The sequence below is a fragment of the Falco peregrinus genome, chromosome 6, assembly GCF_023634155.1.
Source record: "Falco peregrinus isolate bFalPer1 chromosome 6, bFalPer1.pri, whole genome shotgun sequence".
Taxonomy (NCBI): Eukaryota; Metazoa; Chordata; class Aves; order Falconiformes; family Falconidae; genus Falco; species Falco peregrinus.
The window spans coordinates 31,604,811-31,626,514 of record NC_073726.1 but is presented as its reverse complement, the minus strand read 5'-3'; the positions used below and the strand labels follow the sequence as shown (position 1 = coordinate 31,626,514).

Sequence of the window (21,704 nt, the reverse complement as noted above, 5' to 3'; positions counted from 1 at the left end):
CAGTAGGGATGGGAACTGAACAGCTTCCTTGGCCAAACACGCTCTGTTCCCTTCTGGCCATTACATCGCTGCCTGCTTTTGTGTTGCATCCTCCTGTGGCATCAACACTAATCTTGAATGTGTCATTTATCTATCTCCAGTATAATTATTTCAAGATTTTTACACTTTTTCTTATGCACAGAAAATCCTCCACTGACCAGCCAGACCATCCCCACCTTCATTCAAATCTCTCTTGAAGCCTTGTGTTACCACCTGCAAGAAATGATGCAACTTAAGATTGCAAGTAAGGAATAATCTATAAATAACCTTAAATTATGTCATGGCTACAAGTTATAACCAGTCACTGGGGGTTTACAGAAGGAAAAGGGGAACAGGAGAGGCAATGATGTAAACCATCTCCTGCAAACCAAGCAGTCAAGTACAGATCTGGTACTGGTAACTGAGGTTGGTCTGGATGGTACTGGCTAGTGGAGATAGCCTGGACTTAAAAGTGTTTCCTTAAGGCCACCCTATGCCTTCAAGAGCTGTTTGATTATTCAGAGCAAAACAAAAGAGCAAGTGCAAGGGAATAAACCTAGAAGAAAAACCCAAAGCCTGTCAAGAAGAATGTTTTTCACCACCACAGTAAACTCACGGAGAGATGCTCCCCTGTCATTATTTCATTACATCAATTTCAACACTTGCTAACCTATTAGAAGAAAAACATTTTAAACCATTCTCCTCATCAGAGGGAAAACAACCTCTCTCATTACCTAAATATGGATCAGTGCCAAACGATACAGGGTGGAAATACACTTTTTAAGAAAAAAGCCAAGCTGATACCCACATAAAAATACCGAAAGAGGAGACTGGGGAAGCAGCCTGGGGGAAAGGCACATTGCACAAAAGTGAAGGTGGCTCAAACCGCCCCCTGCCCCACCCCCCCGAGTATTTGGAGAAGATCTCAAGGGGATTCAAAACCTCACGTCTACCCCAACGACCTGTCAGTACCATCAGCACACATTTCCCCTCTTCCCTCCTCCACTGTTCACAGCTCAGTACCTTGGAGCTCAAGCTACCGTAACTAACTAAGATTAAATATACAGATATATGTATTTTAGACGGTTTCTGGAAGGCTCCATGCTGCTGCACATTTGGCATTATTGTCTGATCCCTGCCCCAAACTCTTCCTTTCCAATCATGCAGAAAGGAGTTGGAGCACTGAACTAGCTGCAGACTATCAGGGGAATTCACTTTCTCAGCTCCACTAGGGCAATTTCTTGCTGTTTTTTTAAAAGACTATAAAAATATATCAGACTAAGACCAATGTTCAGCAAAAACTTCTTCTCTTCAAGGCTGGACTGTTTGATGTTCAAGAACTATTATTCCTATTATATAAAAAATGGACTTTATTTGGAAGCTCACATCTTTCCAGACACCCAAACATACCTGCCTGAGTATATCCACTCCTGGGTTACACTCTTTGCATTAGCTCACTGGCAAACGAGCATTTTGATTTGAAAAGTCCTTCTCTCCTTTCCAAAACTTCAACCAGCTCTTTGTATCTCCAGTGCTATGGTCCTGGTGATTTATTAATGGAAAAAAATTAGCAGAAGGACTCGTTCCTCCTCACTTGAAACCTGACTTGATGGAATGCAGCTTTTCTGGCCACTCTTCAGCCCAGCTGTGAAACGCAAGGCTAAATGCAATTAAGAGATGCCTAGCCCATATTACCGGTTTGAGGCTGCAATACAGAAACATCAATATACACTCATATACACACAGGCAATTCATTCCAATAAAACGAGATTTCGTTGGCTTGACAAACCATCTAAGTGTTGCCAAATTATTTTTAAGAACCAAAAAGACCAAGTAAGCCCTGATATCCTCCAGCTATTTGTTGGTCTACACTCAAAAGCAGGTAGATACTGCTTGCCTAAGTCCATTTGTAAAGGATATTCCTCCCTGATCTAACAGTAGGTTCTTATTTCCAGAACATCAGCTGCTTTATTTTAACCTCTTCTCTCTTCTCTTTTTTTTTTTTTTTTTTTTTTTGATAGTTCAGCCTCTGCTTTGTGGCATGGTGATTGCTCTAAATCCCATTCCTTGTCCCTTCCAGTGGTTGTTGGCAGATGGTTTATAGGAAGGGCTAAAAAGCATCATCATGGCCACAAGCATTTGATGTTGCTCTGAGCATGAACACTCTTAAAAATAGCATGGTCCACTGATTTGAAAAGGCAACAATAATTAGGAAGCCATGGGCTGTTGGTGACTCTTCGACAGCCTGTTCGTTAAGTCTTTGAGGAGCTCATGAAAAACCCACACCTCTGTTGTAGTATAAACTTTTCTATCTGCAAAAATAAGAAAATTCACCTGTCTAAAGCATGTGGCTACTCCCCAAGCGCTACCAATGTAAGAACTATTATTCTGATTATTATTAGTTTTGCGAGACTTCCTAGACTTCAGACTAAGCACTAGAGATGAAATCTGGATAATGTTCTGGCTGCTACTGTGCACACTCTGCAGGCTGTGATTGGCTTTACAAACCAGAAACCAGGCACCATCTAGTACACAAATTCATCAATGCCAAATGCCCAAATACCAAGCAATATTAAAAGGAATGAATCTGAATTCCAAAAAATTGCTTTTGTCACAGCAGCAGTCCAAAGCACAAAATAAATGGTCAGTGTTGGCTGCTACCTTTAACCTGGATATGAGAAAAAGGGCTTTAAATGGAGAAGCAAGGGACAGCAAAAGAGCTGCCTTCCAGGTGGAGCTTTGTTTCAAGATTGTCTCTACAATGAGATCTCCCATGCCAATCTGGGAATGGTTTTCTCTGAACGTTTCTTCCAAATCTACATTCCTATGAGTCTGCAAGTGCAGCTATCACATGGCAACACAGTTTTCCTACATCACCCATGGGAACCCGACGCCATTCCATGATGGTTTGCAGACTTTATCCTATCAGTGGCAATGCAAAGAGCAAAGCCAAAGCGTTCCTGCTGAGAGGGTAGGAAACAGTTCTTTAGGTGACTCTAGGAAGAATCAAAACACACGTAGTTTTATTTTCAGATCAATGATTGACTAGCACCTGGATGAGAGCAATATTGCAACATCTCCTGTGCATCTTGGCAGTTAATTCTAGGCCAATGAGCTGTTCAGCCTGGAGAAGAGAAGGCTCCAGGGAGACATTATGGTGGCCTTTTGATACTTAAAGGGGATTTATAAGGAAGATGGGGACAGACTTTTTAGTAGGGCCTGTAGCAACAGGGCAAGGGGGTATATGGTTTTAAACTGAAAGAGAGTAGATTTAATATTAGGAAGAAATTCTTTACCATGAGGGTGGTGAGGAACAGGCTGCCCAGAGCAGCTGTGGCTGCCCCATCCCTGGCAGTGCTCAAGGCCAGGCTGGACGGGGCTTTGAGCAGCCCGGTCTAGTGGAAGGTGTCCCTGCCCCTGGAAGGGGGTGGAACTAGATGGTCTTTAAGGTCCCTTCCAGCCCAAACTATTGTATGATTAAATGATTCTATGATTATGACTATTTTGAAGTGTCTAACTAGAAGAATGGTGTTTAGTAATATTTTTAACAATAATTTTGTGGCCAGTGAAGTACCATGTAAAACAACAGAGCAGGAATTAAATATGAAATGCAATGTTAATACCAAAGAGGAGTGTGTAACTTATCACCAACCTGCCCTTAATACAGTTTCTGACACTGCCTGCAAGTGAAAAAAATACAGTTAAGCACAGAAATCTCAGTGCCTTCTGCTAGAATTGTCTTGGAGCTCCCTTGGAGGCTTGAACGTTTGGGTTGCTTAATTTTCAAGCTTGATTTTCTTTTAATTCTATGTGTCTCAAGAGGTTATTGAGGCAGATGCTATTCAGGCAAACAGGAGTTGGACGCACCTGAATGACCGTATCTTTTTCTGTCCTTTAACGTTTAAAGTGACTGACTACAGACACTATTTCGACCTAATGGATGGATCTCATCTCACACTGGAGGAAATCCCGTATAACTTGATTGATTTCAAGGTTAGCTAAGATCAGAATCTAGGATACCACCTTCACAAATTCAATGCTTTTCAATTCTCTCTTGTCTTTACTTTTTCCAGCAGCTATAATCAGCACCTAATTAATTAAAATAGAACACAGCCTGGGGCATGTCTCTCTCATGAAGTTTTATCATTTTACTCTATTTTCACTCCATGTAGCAGTTTACTTCAAAGAGACACAAGGTCTCTGAATATTTTAACTAAAGAGCTCATCCCAGTGGTTTACATTCCCCAGTGAGTCCATGATCAGGCTCACAATGACCAGAACTGGGGCTGCAGCACCACCCAACAGCTGCACAGGTGATGCAAGGGAAAAGCTTTTATCCTCTGTAACGTAAGTAAAAATCACAGCACAAAAGCAGATCATTTGCAAAAAAATTAGCGTTCTGACAGTTTTGTGTGTGTGAGCAAAACTATTATTTTATTTTATTTTTCTGAAATGGAAAAAGTCTGTTTACAGATTAGTACCAGGAGGGGAAACTTTTAATTTATTGCCTTCTCTCAGTTCTTTCAGATGTAAATTAGAGTGCTGTTAACGTTTAAACTGCTAGAAAAGTTTATACACTCTAGCAAGAACCTATTTCTCTGCCAGCTGAGGGCAGGAGGGGAAACCCACCATGCAAGAAGGAATACTCTGATCGCATCATCTCTACATCTGTTTTTTATTTTTTTAATTCTTCTGTTGACAAGTCCCTTCCTTCAAAATCACAGCTACTTCTCTGCGATCCTCCCAGTGAATGCTGCTTGTCAGGGACAGGCAGCCCCTGACAAAAAAATAAAAAATAGAGCTTCTTTACCCTTCCTTTTCACAATAGATTAATCTATCTTTTGTTCTCCATGAGAACTAGGTGTCATATTTCAAAATGCACTTTTAAAACAGGTATAATTAAACCTCTGCAAAAGGAGGGAGGCAGAGAAATTAGCAGCAAAAGTAGTAATAAAGGTATTTTAGAGCCTGTGTGAACTGGAAGGTACTTCATCCCTCCCCCTCACTGCACAGCTACAATTACATTCCGCAGTGGAAAAAAAAAAGTAATTATAAAAATGAACTTTTCTTCAAAAAATGAGCATGTTCTAAAAGGATTACTCCTTTGAACATTTGAGCACTTCAAAAGGAGGATGAATTAGTGCTGACAACTCAATAAAGTAGCCATCAATTATTTAAAATGCGATGGCTCTTCTCATACAGCACTTCTGATTAGGAAAACATTTCAAAAACTAGAAATTAGAGTTATTCTTCCTAAATGAAATGGGCCCAGGCTTCAAATGCGGGGTGGGGGGTGGGGTGGAGCAGGGAGGAATGTGACTTTCAATGAGCCTGGCAAGAACATAGGAAGTTTCTTCTCTTGAAGCCATCTATAAAGTACATTGCATGAGATTGTGTTACAGACTGAATTTGGGATTCATGAAGCAAACCAAGCAGAGGGAAGGGAAAAAATATCTGCGCTTCAGCTAATGCATGCAGAGAGTCAAAAATGCCCAAGACCCCAAACTCTACCACTGCTGTGTTTCGAAAAGGGAAGTAATTAAACTTTCTTAGTGAAAAAATAGTTATGAAAGAAGCTCCTAGAGGGCTGTTGGCAATGGAGCGATATGGATCTCCTTTAAATGAAGTTCATCAGACTTTCTTTGTAGGTACTCACAAGTGGATGCTAAGAGCCTCCTGGACACTGCAGCTATGTCCATCCATCACAGAAACAACCACAGCAAATTCAAAACACTGGTTTAAAATTGGAGAAACACCTAGGAAAAAAGGCAGCTGGAGGGAAAAAGGAAGGCTGGGTGAAGTGTGACTTCTGTGGTAGCTGTATCTGAGAATTCACACTTACTTTTCAGGAGCACCCTTGGGTTAATGAGAAGGCCAGCTCTGCCTCCACATCACAGGGATGTGCTCTCCTGACATGGATGCTGTATGCTTAACTACGTTGCAAATGAGAAATGTGCAGCTTAGACTTTAAACAAACAGGAGGGTGGCCAAGCTAAATGGCTTCTCCTCTGGACAGAAAGATAAGAGGAACTGTTTCTGACACCAGCCATGTGGAGCAAAATGAGGATTTATGAGCACAATATTACTGCTGAAGGACCCTGTCTGGGCTGTTTTGGTAATTAATCAATCAAGGCCTGTGACTGAGGCTGAGACAGACACATGTGCTTTACTCTCACCTTCTGAAAAAAAATAACAATGGCAAGGAGAAAAAAATTAAAATCAAAATAACTTAGAAGAAAGTTTTAGTGGTTTTACCTGTGTAGTGATTACTCAATGAACTGCTACTGAAAAACAGCTGCACAATTCAGGGTGAGGGTGAACACTGTAAATTCCATGACAGCAAGGACCTTCAAAAGGGTTAATCCTGTAAAACATGGACCCTCCTATGCCTCTCACTGACAGCACTGGGAGAGCTGATTTGATCAGCGCTGCAGGGACATTCCCCGAACCATGCTGGTGCATCTCCCACAGCCTCCCTACGTGAATTGTTGCATAGTCTTGTTAAGTTCTAGCCAAGCCAGAAATCGTTGCATGCATGACGATCACAGGGTTTCACAATAAAATACTCTTACAAATAATGGGAAAGAAGGAAGCAGACTATGCATGTTTCTCCCATTGCCCTAAAACCTCGTATTAATTCAACAACAAAAGAAAAGGGTTAAAAGCCCTACTAGCTCAATAAATACTGCATTTATGGAGACAGGATTAATCCAGCTGTACAGGGAATTGCAATGACACAGACAGGACCTGCTAGTGAGATGTCAATCTTCAAGGCCAAGCAGACAGTGACAGCTATTTTTTTTTCCCCTCCCCCCCTTAGCCATCTCCAGCATGCAAGAATTGGAGTATATTTCTCTTTCCACTTTGGTGTGAGTCTCACTTATCAGACTAATGACCAGAAACACAAGAGAAAGACAGGAAATACACAGAGGCAAAGTCAACCTCTCCTTGCATCCATTCCAGCTCCCAGAGTGACCTCGGGGGCTTAATGCCCCTTCTGCTCCCTTAGAGCTGCTGATTCCAGCGGATTCACGTTGGCCATGCAGCTATTCGCCTCTCCCTTGGCTGCCTCCTGCTCTTCCCATGCAGGCCAAAAACTGAGGCTGCCTTTGATAGCCAGTAAAGTCAAACAGGTCTCAAAAAAGGCAGCTCTTAGAAGATGGGATTGACAGAGTGCTAATGCAGTTCAGTCCCTGTCAGCAGATGTGTCAGAAACCATTACTTCTCTCCGCCTTGTCCACCAAAAAATCTTGCTGCAGAAAGATCAAAAGAGACAGCAGCCAGTCTGCACCCTCCAACCCACCCCGAAAACAGAAGGTCTGACCCCGTTCCAACCAGGTTTCTCAGCACCACAAGCTCAGGAGGTTATGCTTTTCCAACCTGAAGCTGCTGGTTCCCAAGGACAAGCAATGGTCATCGCTTTTGCTCAGAGCTTAAGGTTGGAAATAGAGCTTTTCTGGCTCAGGTCATCTTCTAAAACAATCTGGCAGACACAACCCTGAGCGTGCAAAGCTAATGACATGAGTTCACCCTGAAGTATTAGCTCTTGGACCCAAGGAATGATGTTGGCTGATGCACTATAAAGACGTCAATTGAGAGATAAAGCCATGTTAGAAAGGCAGTCTTTGAATAGCAAATTTTACCAATTAATTCAAATTACTGAAACAACATTTAAAATCTACTAATCAAAAGCACAATGTGATTGCTAAGAGATGCCAGACTAGGTGATCTTTTTTTATTAACTAGTGCGTTTTGACTGTAACACCTTTTGATTAGACTCACTGATACAAACCCTCCACACACACTTTCATCTCTAGTACTGTCAAGACCATTGTGGCTAGACTGACCCTAGGGAGGTGTATTTTAATAACACTGGAATAATTTAAAGCAGAGATTACCAGATTCTACCGCAGGTACAAGTGTGAAGGCTGTAATGTAGTCATTGGATTAGTTACTCTGCTTCATACCTAACATAACTTACACAGTTGAAGAGCTGTACTGTTTGTAGGCTTCACGTTTCCACAAAGAAAAATAATATATGATTTAATTGATGACTCCTGGTCTGTTCTATATATCACATATGTGACATAATAAGGAACCGCAGCCAAAAACTGTGGCTAGGAGAAAGCCTTCCAGCAGGACAGCAGTGCAGAACTGTTGCCCAAAGGATCTCCATAGAATCACAGAGTTGTTTAGGTCGGAAAAGATTTTTAAGAGTCCAACTGTTAACCCAGCACTGCCAAGTCCACCACTGAACCATGTCCCTAAGTGCCACATCTACACGTCTTTTAATCCCTCCAGGGATGGTGACTCTACCACCTCCCTGGGCAGCCTGTTCCAACGCTTGACCACCCTTTCCGTGAGGAAATGTTTCCTAATATCCAATCTCAATCTCCATCTCTGGAAGTTTTCAAGACATACTGTGAAAAAGCCATGACTGACCTGATCTGTTGTTGGCCAAACTTTGGTTCTGGCCCAGAGCTTCAGGCAGATAAGACCAACTTCCACAGGCCCCTTTCAACTAATATAATTACAGAACTATTATAGTGGGTATATAAATATTAAAAATATGGTTATTAAAGATCTGAAAATAATAGTAAACCAACCTTTATGATGTTCAAATCCAATCTGTGTTGGTATGGGCCAAAAATTGTGGTCATATGTCAGATACTTGTTGAGGTGAACAAAACAAGTTGGTGGTCTCAGGTATGACCATGATCAAAGACATTTTGCACCCACCTCTCAATGCTTTCAAACAAGACTTAGGATTTTACTTCTCTCTGTGGTGTGAAATTCTAATACAGCATGTTCTGTTTACCAGATCAAAAAGTTTGTTTAAATAGGAGAATGGTTCTCACATGTTCTAGATAGAAACCACATGGCCAAGACCTGGTGTTGAGCCTCAGGTCATGAGAGATAGGGAATATTAACTTGGATTCAGTGCTGAAAAAACAAGGGTTATACAGATTCTGGCCAACTCCAACACAAGACTGCACCCATCTATGGAAGAGATGCCCAGCGACTGCAGGGATTAATAGGCTACAGAGACCTCAAACACGCAACTGTTTCCTTCAGGTCAAATGTGAGTCACATCTGTGGGATGGTTTGTGAAAGCTGACTTCGATTCTTAAGATCCAGAAAGGAAGAAAATAATTCTGCCTGCAAGGTGTGTTGCTTCAATATGGCCATATGCAACTTAAAGCCATCTCCCACCTAGGCTTTACTGAATGTGCAAGTTAAACTTGATTTTTCAAATAACTTCTGTAACGGTTTGCCTAAAGCTAGCAATTGCTTTTACATAACTTAGAGCTTCATGATCAGCCACAGCGGAGAACTTAACATATCTGCAGAAAACTTACATGAGAGCCTTGTAAAAGCTTCCACAAAAGGCAATAACCACACTAAATGTTCCCCCCAAAGGAAAAATTATCTAAAGAAATATTGAAAGCAATAGGGAGATTCAGACTCCCACAGAGAGATAATTTTGCCTCTCATTTCAAACTGGAAAAGAAGATGCAGCTAGAAATTCTGCCATGGACTCATTCAGTGCGTCTTAAACCTCTTAGCTTGTTGCCTGTACAATGGAAACAGACGCACCACACAAGACATGAAGGCATCTGCAAAGCACTTCATACTGGTTTAGACACCATGGCACTGCAAAAAACATTGAAATATGAGGACCAGAACCACAGGTGCTGCCTCAAAAGTCATACTTGTCCTTGAACGGGAAAACCCAATTGATCAGCCATGTCTGCTCCTAAACGGATTTTGATTGCTGGAAGCCAGCCTGAAAAGACAACTGATTTGTTTACATTAACAAATAATAACATCCACTCGCTACCAAAGCATGCACCCACCACTACTGGTGAGCTATTTAAATGCCACTCACTGTGACCATTCTTCTTCTTAATAACCAGTAATTTGACAGAAAGAAAACATGGCAAAGCTACCAGTGACGTCTCCTTGGTCACAAGCCGGTGACTTCATGCGTGGGATAAGCAGTGCAGGCAATGGGGTAACCAGCTCCAGCAAGTCATTATCCTGCAAACAGCTGCACACTCTGACTCTTTAAGGAGATTTTTGCTGGATTTTCAGCCACTGGAGCTTGGCCAGCAATCTATTACACCCATCATCTACACAATACTGCTGTAAGAGACAACAGTCGCACTGATGCTTTAAAGGAAAACCCCACCTCTGTGGCTATGGAGTGGAAAGATCAAAGCAACCTGCACTGTTTTTGTTGGACAAAGACAGGGCAATACATTTTTAAGGCCAGTATTAGCAGTGACCACCTAGCTGGAAAGATTTATCACCTCGACATGAACTGTACAAGAACAGGCTATGAGAAGCTGTCGAACTGCTTGTAGCCTAATTTAGTATTGATTTAAACAATTACAGCCTGAAATTTAATGCAGAATAATTTTGAGACAAATTGGTTTCATGGTTATTCAGTCCCTCTTAAAAGGAAAAGGATTTACAATATTTTGCATTTAAGGGTGGAAGAACGGGAAACAAGACCATTCTCACAGTCAAATGTAGTATTTACAAAAGGCGGCTATAATTTTTTTTTAAAGCATAATCTTTACAGAAATGGATGATTCATCTGTGAGGACATGATGGCACAGGATGCTAGAAAATCTCTTATCTATAAGCTAATTCAGTTCAAGCGTGTGCCGATAGTTATCAAAAAGCTGCTATTACCAGCCTGTGCAGTGGGAACTGATAAATTCTTGAGTCATGTTCAAATCACAGCACCAGCTCCTGCCGCAAAAGCTTCAGAAAGATTTTCAGGATAGAAAAGCGTGGGATGGTTGAACCATGAACACCTCCATGAATGACACAAGACAGGAAAATGTAACACAGTGCTGGGAGAGAGGTGCCAGGCTCATTCACAATACACACTGTATTTTCATCATACCCATGAGGTGATGAGGGCAAAGATTTCAGGCTCCAGCACTGTCAATGCAGAAATAGCCTTTTTTTTCTTTTAATGTAAAATCAATAAAATTATTTTAGCAAGCTATTTGGATGACTTGGTTCAAAGAGGCAGCAATTTTTCTTCTCCTTCACAAAATTACCCTTCTATAATGTCGGGAACAGGCAGACCTTCTGACCATGTACATTTTGACCAAGAATAATTCTAGTTCAAAATGATTTCCATCCATCATGAGAAACAAATTATAGGAACTGGACGAGAAAATTCCCAGCCATTCTGGCTCTTCAACCCCAAATGTACTTTAAGAAAATATATTTATATTATAGAACACATTTTCATGGCTACGAATGATGCCACAATCCACAAAAATACATTGTCGCATTAAGAATCCAAAACAAATTTGTAAGGTTAACAACCTCCACGGTCCTGCTCCAAAGCATGTGTGTTAATATTACTGTAAAATCTTTCCAGCTCTCAGTAAGGTCAGCTGCCTGCACAGGCTGAGTTTGGGTTCTTAGTTTAATTCTCGTAAGAGAAAACAAAAGAAAGGCAAACGATACAAAATACCACACAGAACATACCCATTTTTTTCCCAGAGCTCTCAAAACAAACTTCAAATAACACCTTCAACAAAATCCTCAAACTGTGAATAAGTGGAATTTTGCTTTCTATTCTAACTCACAGTTTCAATCTTCAGATACTTTCCCTGTTGTGGAAGCCAAAACTGCCCTAAAATGTATTTTTTTCAACTCTGTTCTGAAAATCAAGTCTTGGAAGACTTATACATGTGTTATGGATTTGGCATATTTCTTTTTTTCATAGGCACTTGCAATGGTGAGGAACTACCAGCATCGCAGATAACTGCAAAACAAGGGTGTACTGTGTAATTTCTTCCCCAGTGCAGCCACTCTCTATTGTGCTCCTGCCATCCCTGCTCAGCCAATGCATTTGAGTTCTTGATCTATGAAACCCCTTCTGCTCTCATTAAAGTTGTTTTCAATACTCTGATCTTGTTTTGTGACCGCTCCTGCTGTGTCTTTGCTGTAACATCTTACACCTGTTCGGCGCTACTTTTGCAGTGTCAAGGGAAATAAAGACAAATACCATCAAATCCACCGTCAGCTCACGAGAGGGCTCATCATAAGATGTTCAGACATAACCTGCCCTTGGGAAAATGCTCTGTTCTCATCTTATGTGGTGTGTGCTGAGTGAACATTGAGGCTGAAATTATTTTTATATTGGTAGCTATTTACAGTGAGTGGTACTCTACCATTTTTTGGGTTTGATAACTGAATTTCTGAGAAGACTAGTAAAGCTGTACCCTGGGAAGGAAACAGTTCAGGGATGCCATGCTGGTCCAAAACACTATTTTAACTCATGGAGATTTTCTAAACAATGTAAAGAAACTTCTGACCCCCTTCTAAGGAAGTTATTTACCTCTAAAAGCTTCTGAAAACTCTCCACTGGAATCTAATTTTGCTTTGCCTCTGAAGGAACCAGCCCATACTCATGGCACCCAGACAAGCAAAGCATTAGTGACCATTAATACATGCAAAAATCCTAGCGATTTCCCCCAAATAATAGTAACAACAACAGTAATTACTATTACCATATAGCACTATAACAGACATTTGGTTTACAGTTATAAACTAAGATAGAAGCGGCCATATATACCATGGGAGATGCGTGCTACTTCCTGTGAACTCTGCAATTATTATTCATCCCTGAAGATGTGATTTTATAGATAAGAGGGAATAATTTAAAAGGATTAAAAGAGCTTGACCCAAATCACAGCAAATCATTATAATTCAGATTTTTGGGGTGGGCTTCCATACTGTCCTGTTACCCATACAGTTGGGAAGAGAACTGTGCTTGTTGCTATTATCACTACTCCACATCAGAGTTCAAAAAAGCTGTTTCAAAAGAGACTTCTCACATAAATACTCTAACCTCATAAGCCATATCTCTCAAATCTCTCTTATCTGGCTGAGGAAGCAACACAGGTGCCTTGCTGCAGCAGCACCACATCAATCACAAACACGCTGCATCTGGGAGGCAGCAGACCTCATCTTTGCTCCGTAATTTGCAGGTGTCCCCAGAACTTCTAGGGGAGGCTGAATCTATTGAAACCTTGCAAATAAACTTCTAAGGTAGTTGTTTAAGAAAGGTGGTATCAATTTGTTGTAATGGCTATAAGGTGCTTTACAAATGGCACGTGCCAGGCAAGATGCAAAGATGCCATCAGCATGACACAGGAGGAGAGACATACAAGCAAAACGTAAGAGCCCGTATATACCTACACGGCTGCATACAGGGATCAGAAGAGGAAAGAGCATGCCAGCAATGACACTGCAATAGATCGTAGTTACAAACTCAACGCTGAGGCAAATTTTGTGGGTCATAGCATCCTAGAATCATGGATTGGTTTGGGTAGGAAGGGACCTTCAAGATCATCTAGTTCCAGCCCCCCCGCCATGGGCAGGGACCCCTCCCACCAGCCCAGGTTACTCCAAGCCCCGTCCAGCCTGGCCTGGAACACTGCCAGGGATGGGGCAGCCACAGCTGCTCTGGGCAGCCTTTGTTAGAGTCTCACCACCCTACAGTAAAGAATTTCTTTCTAATACCTAATCTAAATCTACCCTCTTTTACTTTAAAATTGTTCCCCCTCATCCTATCACTACATTCCCTGATAAAGAGTCCCTCCCCATCTTTCTCGTAGGCCCCTTTAGGTACTGGGAGGCTGCTAAAAGTTCTCCCCAGAGCCCAGGCTGAACAACCCCAACTCTCCCAGCCTGTCTTCCTAGCAGAGGTGCTCCAGCCCCTGATCATCTCCGTGGCCTCCTCTGGACTCGCCTCAACAGGTCCATGTTTTTAGTCGTGGGATATATAGCCAGGTCAGGGCTAGATATGGATGGTAAGGGGTGTACTGGCAGTTCACTCAGCTCCTACCTGCAGAAGAGGCCGCTGCACACCCAGGATCTTCATGGTATCTGCATTAGCCAATATTTTCAAGGGATCAGATGCCTTCGTGACGCCTTCAATCTCTTTGTTAATTTCAGCCAGGACCTGATTGAGGAAGATGTTCTTGATGTACATGGTGAGGAACTCGCGGAGCGGACACTGCTTGGCTGGGCCAAGCTCCATGGCATGCTCTATCTCCTGGATAAATCTGGAAAAGAGAATGGGAAGAATGCAATGTAGTTATACCACGTAGTCACTCTAAAAGTGTTAGTGTTGCCTTTGCCATTTCAGAGCTAAGCACCAGCAGGGGGGAATGACTAGAGACTGAGCTAACATGAGACATGAACAATAGAAAAGGTCTACCAGGTAGCCTTCAGAAAAAAAAAAAAAAAAAAGAAGACAACAGCTGGCAAGACAAAGATTCAATGGCTGGAGAACAGACAAAATGAGGGATTGGTGAAAATCCACAGCCTGGGCATGATTTGCATTTATTTGTCCAAAAATCACTGACTGCTCTATTTAAGACATACTGGAAAGACTGTATTTTAAAAACACCCACCCCCCACTGAAAAAAAAATAATAAAAAATTCAGGATGCCAGAAATCCCTTTGAAAAGGCAGAGTTCCTTCTGGGAGTGGTCATTCCATTCTCACAGGTGAGTTCCCCATGTCTGAACTTAACAGCAGTATATTCCAGCTCAACGTCTAGGGGTAACACTGAAAAAGCAATGCATATGTATTATGCTGGCATCATACTGCATTATGTATGTCTGTATTACACTATATTTTTATTATGCATTATTGTTTCATCCTAAGATCCCATTCCTGTGTACTCAGAAAGGCATGCCGATTCTGGGAATATTTTAACACAAAATGTTTGCCATCTCCTCCTGCAAAATATCTTTATCTGAGTGATGCCATCTGTTTAACACACAGGAGTTTCTTCTAGAAATTACTTTGTAATTTCTGTAACTTACATCTGAAGCAATGAAATCAGTGTTCTTTCCAAAACTGAATGTATTAGAATTACTGTACTCATTAGGAATTGTATTGTATTATACATATTAGGAATTGTATGTATTAAGAATTGAGTGCAGGAATCATAATGGACTGAGACATTGTCCAAAAGTGAGAAACGTGTATGGCGTTTACACAGCCCTCTTCAAAAATGCACACAAGTGCCTCACAATTGTTTATATTCTAATCCCACTCCTGGACAGGCTGGGATTGTTTTTACTTTTGTTTCACACAGCAGCAGCAGAAGCAAGTGTTTGACACTGGATCTCCCAATATTTGTTGCAACACCTTCTTCACCCTGAAAGCCACCTCTTCTTCACTAGGAAAGACCCTTTCTGCAACTGAGACATCTCTAACAGTTACAGTGTGGTTAGCATGTATTAAAGATGCCTTACCACTAACTATTTTCCCAAACTTCAACAAGGTCTGCTGAATTGTCTGTGACTTTCTACCTCCACGTTCAGCACTTCAGAAGAAGCAGCTTCCATTCTGAGGAGTGACTGAGGAGCTGCTGTCAATTTTTGTAGCATGATTTCTTTTAAATCTGAACAATTTGCTCCCTAAAGCCTCTGCAGTGTTGACTCCATCAGTCTAGAGTGACACATTTGGGCCAATGCAGCTATTTCTTCCGGGGGTGTGTGTGTGGGGGTGGGACACGACCCACTCACAGTTAAGTTTGATGATTGCTTCTACAAAGAGAGATGCTGCATGGAGAGAAGTGCAAAGGATGGTGATTTTATTTCCTGTTTTTCACAGATCGATAATGTGAATCAGCTTTATAAAACAGGGAGACAGTGGAGTCATCTGGGAAGAGCAGAGAGACCAGCACAAAGCTGATCTCTGAAATAACAGACCTAATGTCACCAGCCTCGAGTGACAACCACTGACGTCCTTAAGGGAACATTGTCAAGGTTGATGGGACCATACTGAACTAACTTACCGTACCTTTTCATGTCTGCCAATAAATTTGCTACTCTTTCTTTATAAGCTTATTTACATGGTGCTTTCAATGCACAAAACTAACAAAAAAAAGAGTGAATTATCCCATTACACCTCTCTTTCAGATGGGAAGGGAGAGGCACAGCAGCTTGAATTTGAAACCAACAACTTCCATTGAAGGGAACAACTTTCAAACACTTTTAAAATCCAGCACGTGCTTAAAAATGGCTAAACCAACATAAATAGAAGAAAACTTTAGAGGGAGAATGGCCACAGACAAACTAGCAGCAAACTATCAGAACTCAGATGTGCTGACCTACAGCAACTCCTTATCCCACAACAGTTGGATGGTGTTTCTAAGTGATTCCTATACCAGAGACTAAATTGCTTGTGCGATGCTGAAGGAAAGGTCAGTGCTAGCAAAAGGTGTAATCAAGATTTTTTGTTTCCCAGTACCTGGCATTAATCACCATTCCAGATCTCTCCTAAAGACCTGTGCGTTAATCTCCAGCAAACTTTACCTTGATTAGAGAACTAAGTCCTGTGGTTGACACATTCTAATGGGCTTTCATTTCTTGGCATAGACAAGACAACAGTGGTTCACTTAATACTGGTACGAATCAAAAATATATCCCTATTTTACTTGATATGAACCATAAGGTAATCATAGATTACGAGAAAGCTGCCAGACAGAAATGACTCTGCAAGAGGGGATTTTATGAGTGCTCAGCAACACTTGTGATAAAAGAACAAATGGTCAAGAGCTTAGGAAAGCAGATTTAAACTTGATATCAGGAAAAAGTTATTAAGACTGAAACTGTGCACGACATGCAGGACTAGAGGATATGGATGAAAGACCTTAAGTTTGAATGTTCAAGGATAGCTTGATTAAATGATAATGGTAATGAAAAATAGACAATTTCTGAAGTCTTCATTTAATCAAAAGATCTCTACTGGAAATGAAAGTAAAGAAAATGTAAAGAAAAAATGTAGTATGGATGTCAGAGCATGTCATACAGTAAGGGAACAGCCCTAAGAGTTCATAAATTTGACACTCCAATGGTAAAAACACACTACCACTTAGTACAGCCTGAAAGACAGACACCTGGGGTCCAAAACGCTATGATCTGCTGAGGTTCAAAGATAACCTCACCGTGTTTTCACCAGCCAGGATGAGTCCCATATCTGCTCTCCAAATGGAACACCCAAGGCAGCCACTGCACAGCTCCAGCCTTCACCCCACCAAGAGGAAAACCCCACCGAGCACATGGCCAGGGTGCCCAAGCAAGCATCACAAGGCTCCAGATACAGATGTACAGCAGATTTGTACCAAGAATCCTTCTACCACGTTGCACTGCAACAGTGAAACACCCTACATGTTCTGGATCAGGAGGATTATTCAGAATTCAATTAAGAGCAGTTTAATCTAATGGAAAACTTAATTTTATGTATTTCTTAAAAGAAATAAGGATGCATAGTCAAATACTGACAAGTTTGGAAAAGCAAGGATTGGAGCCACTTGTGTCACTTTTATTTGGCCTGCTGTGCATGACATGATGGTGTAATTATTAATTACACAATGGCATAGTATTGCTCGTATCAGCAGATCCTTGTCTTGTCCTAGGAACAGGACGGTCAGTGTTTGGACAGTGAATGTCACAGTGCTGGGACTTAGCAAATCTCTGATGTGTGACAGCAGAACCATGCATCAGCAGCCAATTGTCACCTGCGTGAATCACTGTGACACCAAGTGAGACACTCCTGCCACAAAGTCCCACGGGGCTGGCTGCCTGCACCGCTTCCAAGCTTCATCCTTCCTGCCTTCTCATTTCCTCCCATGACTCCTGTTTGTGGGAATTTGGCCACCAGTTCTCTTATTTGTCTTGGTTCCCAGTCCCACTCATTCATCCTATCGTTTCTCCTCTCTTCTCAGCACTTACATAATGAAGCATCCTCCTCCAGGCAGCTGGAGCCCAACAGGTACAGGAGCCTCAAAACACTGTGAGGGAGCTAGTCCTTGGCTCAGGAACTAGCACTTTTCCAAGGTTCTTGCCCTTGGCTTTGTCCTGGTTAGCTAAGGGCAGGATCGTGCCCATCAGGCACTTCAGACGCTATGAACTGGAAGCCTCTTACACGAGACTGTGAGCACTGGACTTCTTCAAATGTGTATAACTAAGCCAAATTTTGGTGTATTTTCAGAGGAATGGCAAAAGGCACACCCTTTACACAAAAGTTCTTCTTACTGAGAAATATGAAGATGCAAATTCTCAGCCGAAGAAAAGGTCACCGGAATTTGCCAACATGTATGATGTGTTTCTTCTTCTGTTCTCAGAAAGAAAATGTAGTTTAGGCGCATTTAAAAAAAAAAGAATCTAGCCCCAGTTGAAAATAAAGACTTGCCAAATTATAAGAAAATGAAAATGAAGGTTTTAAAATGGGAAGTATTGGGTGGCATTAAAGACCTAACAGATATTCTCTATTTTCTGCTTGGCAGACAGATACACATACATTCACAGTCACACACTGTGCTATTTATTTATTTAAATTTCAAATACTGCTGGTTAAGTTATTCAAACAGAATTCAGTCTTTATAAAGAAAAAAACGTTTAACAGCATCTAAAAAAAAATATTCTAAGATTACGTTCCAAAAATGTTCTCGTGTTACTCATCCAAGCTGCCCATGTAACTATTAAGATGTCAAAAAAGCAATCTGACCCACAGCTATCCCAGAGATCACTGTTTATGTCTGTGTCTGAACCAGTGTACACGGTAAGAAATAGCATTTTGGTCACGCTTATATAAAACATGTACAAATCAAAGCAGAGAAAAATTTTTGGCACTTGAATAAAGTGAAGGATGAGGGAAGTTAAGTCTGGACATGATCCAACAAATTGGTTGTGGACATACCTGCATGTGCGTAAATCCAAAAGACCAACAAAATCTCAATCAAAACCACTGCAATGGTGAAAGGCTGTGTCCCCGAGCCCTTTTACACCCTACTAATTTCTTTTTACTCTCCAAAGGGGGAAATTTGAGATACAGTTCACTGTAAAAAGGGGCCATGAAGGCAGTCTTGGAGGAACAGCTTTGATTCACTTTCCATTTGCTTCGATTGTTCTACTGGCAAAAGAACCATTCGGCTGTAATTTAGTGGGGTTTCAGAAACAGCATCCACAACCACATTTAAAATAATCTCTAACTGGCACACAAAAACTGAAGAAAAACCTGTAAAGGTTAACACGCCAAGGGGTGTATTCTCTAAATGTGAGAGAATGAGCCATGTGGCACATTCAGAGAGAAAATTCCCCTACCACTGAGCAATTACAGTTATTTAATATAACTATCATGTATGTCAGATACGCAAAATGCAAAAATGCTTTCTCTGAATAAAAATGCAGAGTGAGTTGTGTCACCAGACTTTTGGTAATCGTCACTCTAGGTAGCTCTGGGAATTGCCTGAAATCCTAAAAAGTCTCACAGGGATGTTACTGCTCTGAAGGACACTTTTATGAGATGTCTGGCCAGGATGGAGTTCTTGGAAGAGAGCAGCCAGAGAAAAAAATAGAAATCTGCATCTTACCCTGGATTCAGAACCTGCATTTTCAAAATTATGCATAACTTTTAACTTGTTTTATCCTCCTATGAAAGCATTTGAAGTGATTTGTGGCTGCAATTAAGCATTCCCCTTAGACAGAAAAGCACATTCAGTAAAATGAAGTATCTTTTTGTAAATGACAGTCATTTGGATTAAAAAAGAAAAAAAAGGCAAACCATTTCAGAAAATTTAATTCTTCCCAACTCACAACTTAATTGTCTATGAGGACTGTCTTACCTAGGCTGGAAGTGTGTAATAAAAAACATAAAATCAAAAAAGCTATGTGGATTGATTTAGAAACCTACAACTTTCACCTTCCCAAGGCTTGCTTCTGTCATCTAGTTATGTCTTCTAAAACACTAAAAGAAACTGAAGACATGTCATTGAAAGTACATGACATCAAATACGCCATTCCTTAATGATGATGTTAATATTAGCTGAAATTCCCTCCTCAAACAAATGAATGACAGTAAAAAAAAAAATATATTCCAAAACCTTATTAAGGAAATTTTTACAGACATTCAGCCCAAACTTACATTTCATCTTGTTTCATTTTTGTGTGATGGTAACCTGCTCTTTTCCCTCCATCTTAGTCACAGAACATCTAAGTACCTAAAATGAACCTCTTGGTGAGCTTACGCACAGCAAGGAAATATTAAGGAAACATCAGAAATCCTCTGAACTGTGTACTAGTTGCTGACAGAATGGCAAATCCCAAACTGACTGTTCAGGCTCAAGGAAATTACAGATAAAATACCCAAGGATAAAGGTTCTTGAAGTTTTAAAGACACACGCAAACCAAGAGACACCTGGAAGATCCCAGACTGTCCATTACCCATCCAGAAAGCCTTCCCACCTCAGCAGCGAGCGTTGTGGGAGGGTCAACCAAAGGGACAGCCAAAGACTATGTTCTCCTGCTAAGCTCTTTGATAACCAACAAGGTACAGCCCTGAGTCCTCACTTATCACCCTTGTGACAATATGGCCAGGGAAAGAGGCTATTTCAACAGCTATGTACAATAAAATCAGTATGTATTTCAGTATATTCTGTTCACATAACATTCTAGTTGGAGTAAAACCTACTTCTCATCCATCCTGGAGCCTGTTCCACCCTCTGACTGCTCCCTCCTCTGTCAAAGTGAGACCTAGCGAGGCTCCCGTACCAAAAGGTACTGACTGTTACACATGTGCAGAGTACAATAAATACAATAAAATTAAAAAAAAAATAAAAATCACTGCAACACATAGACTAGAGATCGTTTGTTACTGAAGACCAATCAAATAGGTACTAAAGTAACAGGAAGCACATTATATTGCATAAAAACTTGACTACAGAGAATTATTTTGGTTACATTATCATTTACTTCACTGTTATTTCACTGAGGATCACACTGCTGATAAATATGGCTCTATGCAAGATAATAGAGCTGCTTCTGTATGAAGTCAGTCCAAAGGGAGCTGTATGCAGGGGACAACAGCAGGAATAAAGGTTTAAGCTCTTCTCTAGGTAACGTAAAATGTGATTAAAATTATAATTACCATAAAAAAGTGTAAATAGCTGTGGGACACTCAATGGAGATTTAGCTATGCTAAGTACATTCAGAATCTTAGGAAAAACAGACAAAACCCCAGCAAATATCAGACAAAAAGCATTAATTTTCTGCTATTTTGAAATATTACGTTGCCTAGAAAACATCCAGGAAGGTAACAATGATATAAAATGACTACCGTTAATAGAAAACACCAGATTTTTGGTATTTTTCACTAAAATATTAAGGTTTCAGCTTAACACAAGTAACCGGCAGCGTCAGCCAGACTGGGGTTCACACCACCAAGCTGAGTTTGATGGGCTGTTTTGGGCAAATGGCCAGATTCTGCTGTCAGTCCCCACCACTTCAGTCCCTGCCCTATACAAACAGAGATCCTCAATCAAAAAAAGCTTGACTACTTGATACAGCTCTTTCCGTTAGTGTAAAGGTTTCTGAGTATCTCCCCATAGAGCTGACAGCTTTAGCATCTGAAGATGAAAGAGTTCAGACTTCTTTTTTTAACAGTAGCTAAAAAATACGAGCTTTAAAGAATCGATTTATGTTGTAGTTGCTCATCCATGAGACGGAGGTAAGAAATACCTCGTTCCCATGCAGCTGTAATATAAATACAAGTATTTTGTTGCCTGTGAGGTACTGCAGACACCATACACTGAAAAAAAAATTATAATTTAGCTATCGTCTTATGCTAAA

The 21,704-nt window shown here is 40.9% G+C and overlaps 1 protein-coding gene across 1 annotated transcript in view; it reads right to left on the bottom strand.

Annotated features, from left to right (window-relative positions):
* EXOC4 (exocyst complex component 4) overlaps positions 1-21,704 on the bottom strand; it is a 408,445-nt gene that overhangs the window by 96,796 nt on the left and 289,945 nt on the right. Inside the window, exon 11 of the mRNA XM_027785678.2 lies at positions 13,904-14,123. Within this exon, the coding sequence (XP_027641479.2) occupies positions 13,904-14,123 (220 nt within the window). The remainder of the gene's footprint in view (positions 1-13,903; positions 14,124-21,704) is intronic.